Genomic DNA, 12,521 nt, shown 5'->3' with positions numbered 1-12,521 from the left:
ACCTGCTATGATACCAAGTTAAAGTCCATAAGCCTAACACATCCTTAAAAACTAGCTTGGAAGGAGAGAGTTGCCCCCACTTTATACATTGCACATCCCAAGAGTACCTAAGAGATGTGGGCCTGCTAACATCGTCATTGTTTGTTGTCAATTATCTATCATCGAAGACCACGGGAGTATCTCAAATATCACGGAAACCTGGAGTGGTATGTCCAAGTTGCCCCTTCTGGGTCCTTTTGTTGTTGCTTCTTTCTTAGTTAAACAAGAGAGGGCATTTGTGGGAAAATCTATAAATCTTCTAAAGTTTCAGTTTAAACTTGAAAGGAAAGGGACATTTTTTGCGAATGTTTTTAACATGGAAATGGACCTAGAAGCCCATATTTATGTAATTATCAACTAATAAATCACCATCATCAGGTCAACCTTACCATCATCACGCGTGGGTTTGATCTCTCATTCCTGTTTGTTATTTGATGATTGTCATTGTTACTCGTGGGATGATGAGACTTCTATTTTTATTCTAATATTTCATTATGACACACCAATTACAAGATTAAAGTATTAATTTAGTAGTATACATGCATTTCTTCTCCTTCAAACTCAAAATTACCGAAGGAGGATAGCAAGAGAAGGAACAGAACATGATACCAAGAAGACTGAAAATTTTTATTTTTTATTTTTAAGAAGAAACATAGAGAAGAACATAACTTCAAGTTATAGAGAGAAGAGATTATAAGAGAAGACTGGGGCCAAGGGACATGTAATTAGTACAAAACACACGATTATCTCAAATACAAACCAAAACAAAAAGAGATTGTCTAAATCACCCCTTTTTGCCTAATTTCTAAATCATACTTTTAGGGTTGTCAATGGGCCAGCTTGGGCCTGGCCTATCCTGGACTAGGTTTGAATAGTGTTATTAGGTTCGTTTCGTAATCAGATTGGTTTAAGACCCAATTCATGTTTAGGTCATGCTCGGGGTTGGGAGCTAGGCCAATCGGCGGTCCAATCCAATAACTTATATCATAATTTTATTTATAATATATAAGAAAATTATGTGGGTCTCCTAGTCTAACCCATAATCGACCCGAATACTTGCTGGCCGGGCCAGTCTTGACTGTAGCTCGGCATGGCCATTAGATGGGCCATTCTTGGACTAAAGTTTTGAGGCTTAACTTACAATGGGCCTAGGATGGCCATTGACATCCCTTCACACCATCAATTAGGCCCATCAATAGCTGGACCCTACTATGATTATCGAAAATCAAAATTGCAACGTTTTCGAAATTTTGACATAAATACATCATAAGCTTTTCTTGATTCGACAGCAAACTAATTAAGATTTAGTCATAATCCAGCAGTTTGTTTCAAGATAGAAATTGAATTAACAAAAGACACTTGGCACGATCACTTATAAACAACTAATATATGTTTTGCCCTTTGGATTTTTATATTTACCTCCCTTAATAATTTATTAATTTGGATATGCCTCACAGACTTCATAAAATTTAGAGTTGCCTCCCTTAACTTTTGACTCCATATAATTTTGGTCATAAAGAAGAATTGTTTTAAAATCAGGTACCTTGTCTCGCCACTCAACCACCTAAGTTGATTCGTGGTGTCATCAAATTTAAGATGAATCAAATAATTTAAATGGATTTAAAATTATTATTATTTAAATAATTGTAATTTTCTTAGTATAAGATAAGTAATTATTCAATCGCAAAATCTTATTTCTCATAGAGTAAATAAAACATTAATTATTTTCTATGTAAAACACACAAAATCTGATTGACTGGGTTGAGCTTTTATTAACCTAATCGATGTTTTCAAAATATCAAATGAATTGTGTCGATTTTTAGACAAATCAACATAAACATGGGTGGATTTACAGTGATCGCCCCCCCCCCCCCCCCCCCAGGGAAATTTCAAATTCTATTAGAATTTGTGAGTTATCATCCCCACAAAATTTATTTTGCTCTTGATTGTCTTTATACTTTTTCTTCTTTTTTTTTGTCCTTATTGCCCCATACGAGGACAAAATCCTGGCTCCACCCCTGAATGTAACGGATGATTTACATTGACGATCTCATTTGGTTGCTTTTGATATTGAGAGGATCCACCTGAGTCACGATCTTGAACGATTTTTAAAATCATGTGAAGAAGCAATAGTCCCTAAATTGGATATATATAAATAAAGGTTGATTTAAAAAACAAAAATGGAGAATGGAATCTGAATAATTTGAATCTTTGGAGGCAATTATAATAAACTACAATAATGAGGGTGGTAATTCGAAAAACTATTTTATGAATTTTCACATAAACAAATCCCATCATCATTGGTGACAAATCAACGCAGCACCAAGGTTTTTTAAAATATATATTATCAAAGTCAAGTCTCTACTGCACATACGACTTGCTCACAAAAAGTCAAAGTCCACCAAAAAAAAAAAAAAACGAAGTATACACCACCCACTGACCCATATGCGTGACACACACCTGTCATCACTACTAACTCGTAAAATAGTCAAACTCAATCTCCCATAAATGGAATTCTAAGCTCTCGTCCTGTCTTCATCTCTCAATCTCTCAACCCTCCATGGCTAAGCTTCTTCCCCTTCTTCTATCATTAATTGTTCTTGCCTCCCTTGATGTATCAAAGTCTGGACCTGGTTAGTGTTCCTATCTTATTTTTCTAACCATCCCCATTTAATCTTTTTTGATTTATTATTTTAAATATTTTAGAATAATTTTGAGGTATCCATTAGGTTTTTTTTTTTTGAAAACTAGAGATTTCCAACATGTTTTCAAACTTATTAGGCATATATTCCTTGACTTTGGTTTTTTGTAAGAGACCAACAAAAATGACCATAATGGCCTCCTTTTATCCTCTTACTAAAATCCCATGATCTTCAGGCTCTAGGAGAATGTTCTTCCCCTTGTCTTCAACCACAAAAAGTCTATCTCATAGGTTTTTTTAGAAAGTTTAAGATAATATATTTTTGGCAAGAGGAAGGTTTAATCAAGACAAGATAATATAATTTTCAAAAGGTTCAAGAGTTTGATAATGGGCTTTGAGAGAAGGAAAAAAATAAAAAATCAAATTAATGTTTTTGCCAATAGGTTGGAGAGAAGGTCATATTGGTTATTTTTTGTTAGAATATCAGGAAAGACCGAGATCAAGGGATATGTCATTAGTTTGAAAACCCAAGGGGATCTCTAATTTCCTTCAAAACCCAGTGGGGTATATCAAAATTACTCTATTCTTATTGTATTTTTATTTATTTATTAGTGGTTTATGTTTCCATGTTATCAATCTTATAGACATGATAAGCATAGATTGTGGATCATCACAAATTTACGTCGACGAGAACAACATTCCATGGGTTGGTGACGATCTCTACATTCAAAATGGCAAAAGCCAAGTTGTTCAATCTTCATCAAATTCAGTCCCTCATGTTATGAGCACTCTTAGAGTCTTCTCCACTCGAAAGAAGAATTGTTATTCGATGGATGTCAATAAGGGGGAACAAGTACTAATTCGTGCGAGTTTTTACTATGGAAACTACGACAAGAAATCGTCTCCTCCAACTTTTGATCTTCATTTTGATGGAAACCTTTGGGCTAATGTGGTGACATCAAACGACAAAGTAGTTTATTACGAAGCAATACATGTCACAAAGATGGATGCACTAAGTGTTTGTGTGGCTCAAACTAATCCAAATCTGCTACCATTCATATCGGCACTTGAAGTTCGAGTACTGAAATATAATATGTATGGTCATTTTGATGCTAGTAATGCTTTGTTCTTGAGCAGTAGAGTTGCTTTTGGTGCAAAAGACACTGTGAGGTACATATATCAGATTATCTCTTCTATTATTTTTTTTGTTTCTAATTAATTTGATATATAGGGCTGTCAATAGATGGCTGGATTAGAATCAAAATCCAATCAGTTCTGATAAATTCGGATCTGGATCAAAGATTTGGGTTTCAATAATAAGTATCCGATTTGATCATAACCTGTTGGTTCGGTTTTTGATAAAACATGCATGTCCCGGTTGGATAAAATGTTAGTTGATATGTTAATTACATGATACTTTGTTTAAATATATAAAGCTAATCTATATTTTATATATCAATTTGCATTTTATCCAATCCAATCCAAACCTGATTTGATTGTTATTGATTAGATTTGGATCCTAATATTGAGATTTTTTTTTCATAAAATGGTTCTATCCCACAAGGATCTGATCTGATTCATTGAATTGGTAATGGGTCAAATCCGATCCTTACCATATGGATCTGACCCGATCCATTGACAGCCTTAGATTGATTAACATTTGACTTTGAATTAGATAGTTTCCATTTCCGTACATTTCACATGGCAACCTATAAATCAAAAGTCAAATTGATTTTGAATTCTAAGCCTTTGATTTAATTACTTTTTTATAATCAGATTCTAAAGTAGAGCTGTCAATGGATCGGATTAGATACTCTAAGTCCGAACCATTCTAATCTAATAACTTTGGATTTGGATCGAGAATTTGGGCTCAGATAAAGATCCGGTTTGCTAATCTACCAGATCGATTTTAGATTAACCGTGTCCCAAATCCTAATCCTATAAAATATGAGAAATTAATCACTTATATAAATTATGATATACATTTTTTCCTTATAACACCCCAATCCTTTTGGAATTTTGTTTAGATTCGATTGGTGTGTTAATAGAAGCTCTGTTATTTAATAATTATGTGCCACCTCTTAAAAAGAGAGACTAATTACTAAGAAACCAAAACTGATCAAACTGTTGATTGGTGATGGTGATACAGGTACGCCAACGATGTTTACGATCGAATTTGGGTCCCAGGAGTAGTATCGGATGGATTAACTCAGCTTACAAGCGACGGATCATTAATCGATACAAGTGTTGCAGATGAACCTCCTGCTGCTGCATTACAAAATGCAGTTACACCAAAAGATTTGTCTCACTCCATAGTCTTGAGCACTGGTCTTCCATCATCCAAATTAGTTCCCATCTATATAACATATTATTTTGCAGAATTGGTTGAGTTGGGCTCGACTGATTTGCGCTCGTTTAAGGTTTTTATCGACAATAAGGAAGATTCCGAGGCCATAATTCCGTCTTACAATACTGCTTTGGAGATGTATACTACAAATATAACAGCGTCGGGTAGCACTTCGATCTCGCTTCAACCCACCTCGGACTCGACACTTCCTCCATTGATCAATGCCATGGAGGTCTTTCAAGTTAGTGGTGTATTAACTGATGGAACCAACAGCGGGCGTCTGAAAGAAGGTCAGAAATTCCGAGCTTCCGACGGGAACGGTCGTTTCGATACGGAGCGTCCCGTTGTTTGCCATTTTCGGCAAGGAGCGCCAACCCGAAACCGGAATCTGTCGGATCGAACAACGACGATGGTGGGTTTTCATTTAGAATACTTTATGTTGATTTTTTTTCAGAGTGCTGATAATATGATAGACTTTTGGTGAACAGACTTGGCGCACGCTGACATGGAAGTATATAACTTATTAAAAGAGAAAAAGAAAAAATTTCTCTCCCATGCCCATTCTCTACCCACATATTTACTTTTTTAATTTTTAAATCTTAGAAAGTATTGATTGGCCCACATTGGCAATCCAACAACATAGACATCTAGATTTCATGAAAATATTCATATTAAAAAAAAATTATTTTTCGAACTTGATCCATGGTATATAAAATGGATGGCTACCGAGTACCCACATTTAAAAATAAAATTCAACGGTGAAAAATAATTGATTTTTTTTATTATTATTCTAAAGTTCATATAATTTTATCCTTTACAGCCCTATTTCATTGGATCATGATTTTGAATGTCACAAGGTGATTAGATTTGAAAGTTTTTTTTTTTTTTTTTCATTATGGGTGGGAGAGAGAAACTCTTTGTCTTTTTTTTTTTTTTTAATTAAATTATATGCTTCCACATTAGCATGCATCAAGTCCGTACACCAAAAGTTCTTCGTATTATCGGCACTCTTTTTATTTTTAATATAGTTGTTTGTACAAATTTGTTTAGGATTTATAGTTCCACACCAAATTTTGCTTATAACACACTAATTTATGAAGTTATATATAACTCATCAAATAGAATATAGGATTTATTTTGCAACAAACAAACAAAAAAATGGAGGAAAGAAGAATAAGAAGGAATGGAGCTATCTCATAAATTCCAAGAGCTTTTCCCAGCTAAGTAAAAAAGAGAAATCCATTTCGAAAACTATATTCAAAGAAGAAAAAATGGAAAGAGGTGCAATGGTAAAAGGAATGGAATGGTTTTAAGCACACCAAACACCATATTTAATTTTATTGAAGGTAATTCCCTTTTGATCTTGTAAACGTATGTATGTTTTTCATTATTTAAAAATAAATTCACTTATGTAGTAAGCTTATGAAATCATGATAATTCTATTCTAAATTCATCAATCTCTGAAGAGAATTACCTTTAGGCCCGCTTCAATCTTTCAGTCATAAATCTTAGTAAGTATTTCTCTACAGTATTTCGAATTTAATTAAGTATTTTTCTTTGTTCTTTCTCGATATCCTTAATGTTGGGTTAGATGTCTTGAATTAAGGTCCCATGGGCACTGTTCATCAAATACCCAATCTTATAAGGTCAAATATAGTACTCTAGATTTGGAGAGAGTTTATTTCAAATTGAAAAACCTACGTTTACAAATTAGGATTATTATAATCATTCACCAATTAGTGAAATTCTCCTCTCTCATCCATGGACTTAAGCTTAGTCAAATCATCGTAAACCTTATAATTTCTTAATTTGTTTTTTCATAGCTTATATCACTAAATATAGGGATGTGAACTAACTTGCATCTACTTTCTTAATTATTTTTTTTAGACTAATTTGTTTCTACATTCTCTTATTGTGATTAAAATCAGTGGAAGCATTAGCTTTGTTACAAAGCAGTTTCCCTAAGCTGGCCGAATGGAAGGGTGATCCTTGCCTTCCTGCCTCATTTACATGGGAATGGGTGGCTTGTAGTTCAGAAGCGACGCCTCGAATAACAGCATTGTAATTTTTCTCCTAAATTTTTTGAGCATGATGTCTGTTTAAGTAACTTATCTAGGCTTTGGGATTATCTGAGATACCCCCTGCATTTTCAAACTGCTGACATACCCCTTGACCATGGCCATCGACGAGATAATAATGAAAATCCTGAAGTCCCCCCCCCCCCCCCCCTTAGAGAAAAAAAAAAAAAAAAAACATCTTCAACTTCTTTAGTCTTTATGATAAAAAAAAAGTTCAATTTATTTAATTTTCTCCCTCAAAAACATCTTGAAGCCTTTGATTTATTTGGCAAAAACATAAAGGGCCGGGGCAATCTTTTTTTAATTATTATTGATTTTCTTATCAAAATACTAGAGATATTGTCACAAAAACCTAAGGTTGAAGATGAATGATTTTTTTGGGAAAAATCAAGGGTGTTTGGCAAAGATGAGGGTATTTTGATCATTTTGGTTAGTTTAAAAAAGAAGACCACGGTGCCCCAAATATTCACCAAAATTTGATGGGTATGTCCAAATTACCTTTTAAAAGGATTACTCTTTATTATTTTTTCTTTTTTAAATTTTCAGGTATCTTAGTGGCCTTCTCAGTGGCCTTTCTATGTTAATTCCGGATTTCAGTGCGATGGATGCTCTTCAAACCATGTGAGATTAACATTTTCAATTAAGTTAAGAGGTTTCAATTTTTCTCCCTCACTATTAAGACAAATTTGACTTGCATCCCTATATTTAAAAATATTAGACTTGCCACCTTTCTACCTTTGACTTTGACCAAGATAACTTTAACTGCCCATATTACTACTGAAGGTTAGTTTTCAATTTTATACTAATTTTGGTCAAAGTCAGTTGTAAGGGGAGCTAGATCTAAATATTCATAGTGGCATTTCAAATTAGTTGAGTGACAAGGGATGTAATTAAAAATCCTAAATTAAATTTTGTTGATCTATTTTTTTTTTCATGAATTGTAGAGATTTGCAGAAGAACGGCCTAATTGGAGAAATTCCTGATTTCTTAGGCACCTTCACCAACTTGAAACAACTGTGAGATATTTGGTCACTCTGCTTATAACATTATATATATATATATATATATATATATATATATTAGGTTGAAGAATCACCTATCTATATAAAAAGTACGTTCACGTGGCACCTGAAAACATCATCAGAGTGCCACATTGATGTAGATCACAAAATTCTAAGAACTCTAAACAAAAATATAAAAAATGAAGTTTTTTATTATTTTATAGTGTTGATCAACACATTGTAGATTTGGGAGTTTAGTAACTATCATTTTTGAAGTCTTTGATCAAGAAAAAAAAAAATTCTATCCTTTTTTTCCCCTTAAACCTAATGTTAGTGGCTGAAGTGTTATTTGCTGGCATGACAATTCACATGGCTTAATTGAAGACTTTGATTCAAGTTCATGGATTGAATTCATGATCCTTCAGTCCATATTTTCTATATTGGAATGGTTCACAAAAAACTGGTTCTTCAAGTCAGATCGATGGTTGAACCTCGGTTCATGTAAAACCGACCATACTTCTAAACGTCTTAGTGTTCTATTTGAACCAAAGTTTGGACTACGGGTTCAATTTGATTTTAAAAATTGAAATTAATTAATATTCTTTGAAACTAACTCATATTTCTTTCGTTATTGTAGAAACTTGGCTGATAATAAGTTCAGTGGATCTATACCCTCCTCACTATCCAAGAACAACAAGCTAAAACTATTGTAAGTACGTTCAGATCCCACTTTCAACTACTATTGGAACTACAAATTGTCACTAGGGTACACTTGGACATATCCCTCCAAGTTTTGGTGAATATTTGAGATATCCCCATGTGTTTTCAAAAATAATGACATACACTTTATCCGTGGTAGAATGATTAAAATGATTGAAATAATCCTCGAGTTCATTTCCTTAAACATTATTGATTTTTCACCAAAAACCCATGGTCTTCAACCCTTGATTTGTGGAAAACAAGTAACAATCTTGTCACCAAAATTCAAAGTTGAAGACGAAGGGAAGGGTTTTTTATAATAAATAAGGAGTCCTGATCGTATGCACCCAAGGTAGAGGATTGAAACCCTCCTCTCACATCTCAACACATGCCACATAAGCTACAATCCAAGGACATGTAGAAATCGAGAGATTTTAGGCATTAAATCCTTGGATTGTGGCTTACGTGGTATGTGTTGAGGTGTAGGAGGAGGGTTTCAATCCTCCGCCTTGGGTGCATACGATCCGGATTCTGAAAAAAAAATTCAAGAAATTTTTGGCAAGAGGACGGGGACCGATATTTCGTTCATTTTGTGCTCATCTCTGATGTGTGACTATAGTCAAGAGGGTATGTTATCAATTTGAACATATTCTCCAAAAATTTGGAGGGTAATTAAGCCCAAATTACCCTCATCATTAACACTATCAACCATTTCATTTTATATCTTATGCATGCATATAGGGTTTCGGGTAATCCGGATTTATGTGTTTCGGGCAAGTCTTGCGATACTTCGGGTACTTCTTCGACTGGAACTTCATCATCTGGGACATCAACAACCTCTACTTCAGAGGGTGGAAAGAAAAGCTCAAAGCTACCTGTAATACTTGGAACCACAATTCCAGCTTTTGTTGTGTTTTGGATTGTGTTTGGAGTTGCAGCTATATTTCATCACAAAAGAAAAACAGCAGCCATAGCTAACGTTGGTGCAGGTTAGTTATTACTTTTAACTTTACTTACTGATTTGATCAAAAACTTCCATTACCAAATAAAGATGTCACTTGGTATGACACAATAATTTTGGTTTCTCGCTCACAAAGTCGGGTAAAATGTTCTAGTTTATGGTTACTTTTATTTATATCGGGGACACATGAATATCATGTTTTATGATCCACCACACACGCACACACAAATTTTATAATAGATTTCTCTCAAAAATCCATTTCAAGGCCATTAATCTTATGAAAAGTTGATATTAATTAATAGTTTAATTTGTATTTTTAATTTTAAGCCGAACTTTAAATTTTTGTAAGATTAGGAATGTCGAGATAAATTGATTTCCAATATAAACAAATCCATATTTTATTGGATAATCAAACATGATATACATGTAAGCTCCAAAAATTGGAAATATGGAGAAAGTATAGAGGAATTTATGGACCGTAAGTATTTTTTTTTCTATAGAGAATAAAATGCATTGTATGACAGTGCATGAGGTACACCGTATCATGTCATTGCAATGGACATCATGCAAGACCTATAATAATTTTTTTTATTTAGGATTAGTGTAGATTAAAAGAGTCGTGATTTTCTAACACCCCCTTTGACACATGCCCCCTAACGTGGCATGGGTTAAAACAATTGATTTTTCCCTCGGGATACACAACTGTACATCCCCATAAATATGTGTAGTTGTGTATCCCGAGAAAAAGAATATATGATTCTAACACATGCTATGTTAGGAGGACGTCAAAAAATCATTATTTATATTAAAATCATGTTTCCAACTTGGGCTTGGGATTGACAATGTATAAAAGGAAACGCTACACACGCAATTAATTGAGAGGCATCATGTTGAGATAGGTGAGTGGAAAAACTAGAAGAAAAGAAAGTAAGAAAAAAAAAAGTACATTTGAGAAAATTTAGGAATAACTCCAATAAATGATAAATTAACATAAAGTCAATTGAAATGATTTAGAAACATTTCAACAAAGGCAGATTACAATTTTAATTAAAAGGAATAGACAAGTTGAAGATCATAAAATAGTGAAAAATATAGATTGAAAAAAAAAAACCAACCCCGATATGAACTCACTTTCAATAACATGAGACAAAATTAAATAGAGAGACAAGATTGTAGTAATCAGTTAGACCTTGGTAATAACAAATGGAATAATGCTGAAGTGACCTCAAGATTGGATCTCACATAACGCACCTTGACTAAATATTGAACCATAAATGCTTTTCCACGAAACATGAGTGAAAAAGCATCTATGATTCCTATCCACTTTCATGTCAAGAGGTGTGATATGAGGTCCAATCTTAAGGTCACTCCAACACAACTCTAACATATAAGCCTTGCATCTAACAAGTTATATTTGTTTACATCTCTAGGACAAGGAGGTGGCGGTGGACGACCAACCAAGGTTAATGAAATAATGGTGGATATCGCACAAAATGTCGCATCCAATGTTTTCAATTCATCGAACCAGCAGGACCAAAGCAACAATGGCGAGGATCCTTGATCTCTCTATGTTGTACCTCTCTCATCTTATTTTCTTCGAACCTTGTTTGTCCATCCATCTTCATGTAACTCAAGATTACAATTTGTCAACCAAGTGTAATTTACTAAATTTTTATTTATGTACGTGTTTTGAGTAGTGATTCTTAAATAAACCGACTCAATGATTAGAAATCATTAATAAAAATATCTTAATTAATTATTTATTTTATTGCTTTGGTCCATCGAAGGGGGGAAAACATTGAATCGGTAATCTTGATTCAAAATTTTGGAGAAACCCTCCTATATACATGACATGTAGCCCCTTCTCACATTTTGAATATTTGAGATACATGTCGCTTGACCTCGATTTTCTCTTATCAACAAATCAAAAAAGAAAAAAAAATGGCGTAAAAACCTTTGATTTTTCCTTGTGAAACCTGTCATCTTCTTGTGTACAATGATGACAAAAATAAGGGTGATGGTGAGGTCATTTTTTTTTTATATTAGTCTTCAATAGAAGATTGAGAGCGGCCATGGTGTTAAAACTCGGTTTCACGTGTCGTCTTGTTCATGTCATATACAGAGTCATGTCGGACGAGATTTCTAATATGTTTGAGACGTCTCGTCCAAAAATTTTGAAAAATAAATGTGAGGTATTAAATCTCATTTGAAAAATTGACTTGTTTATCCGTCTCATACTTGATACTGAGACGGCTACGACGATACGCCTCAATCGAGTTTTGAAACCATGAGAGGGGGCACGTGATCAATTTGAAAACATAAGAAAAATCAAAACCGGCGTCAATTGAAGTAGTGAGCACAAATATATGTGAAGATGTTTGATTTAAAAAATTGATGTCAAGTGAGATGATGAGCTCAAGTTTATCAATCGACCTATGCATGATGATGTCGTGGTCGAGATCAGTAGTGAATAAAATCATCGAAGTAATTAAGTGACACAAACAATTAAGTGTGTAGAGCAAGGTCATATGTTCGGATGGATTAGCCGAAAGATTAAGATCAAATTTGGAAAATTACAATTAAGTGATCATATTTCATGAAAAATATAAGAGCAACCTCAAAATTAATGAAATTTGATTTATGCAATTTAGTAACATGTGATGGTGATCAATGGCAATATCAGTTTAAAGGATCATGCATGTAGAATGTTCTAACAATCTCGAGGAAAATCAAATCGGATATGGATGGATGGATG

The 12,521-nt window shown here is 33.8% G+C and overlaps 2 protein-coding genes across 2 annotated transcripts; both read left to right on the top strand.

Moving 5' to 3' along the window:
• The first annotated feature begins 3,138 nt into the window (after positions 1–3,138).
• Positions 3,139–5,511, top strand: LOC147395293 (uncharacterized protein At1g24485-like). Its single transcript, XM_086452351.1, has 3 exons — positions 3,139–3,850; positions 4,830–5,439; positions 5,482–5,511. Exons 1-3 carry the CDS (start codon positions 3,327–3,329, stop codon positions 5,509–5,511), a joined length of 1,164 nt encoding a protein of 387 aa, XP_086308477.1. The 5' UTR covers positions 3,139–3,326.
• Positions 5,512–6,298: 787 nt separating this feature from the next.
• LOC147395292 (putative leucine-rich repeat receptor-like serine/threonine-protein kinase At2g19230) lies at positions 6,299–11,327 on the top strand. Its single transcript, XM_086452348.1, has 7 exons — positions 6,299–6,308; positions 6,956–7,088; positions 7,652–7,726; positions 8,050–8,121; positions 8,744–8,815; positions 9,547–9,794; positions 11,197–11,327. Exons 1-7 carry the CDS (start codon positions 6,299–6,301, stop codon positions 11,325–11,327), a joined length of 741 nt encoding a protein of 246 aa, XP_086308474.1.
• Positions 11,328–12,521: the final 1,194 nt, after the last annotated feature.

This window comes from Akebia trifoliata, chromosome 8, assembly GCF_017979445.1.
Source record: "Akebia trifoliata isolate Shusen 1 chromosome 8, ASM1797944v1, whole genome shotgun sequence".
In the NCBI taxonomy this organism is placed as follows: domain Eukaryota; kingdom Viridiplantae; phylum Streptophyta; class Magnoliopsida; order Ranunculales; family Lardizabalaceae; genus Akebia; species Akebia trifoliata.
This window is presented reverse-complemented; position numbering and strand designations above follow the sequence as displayed.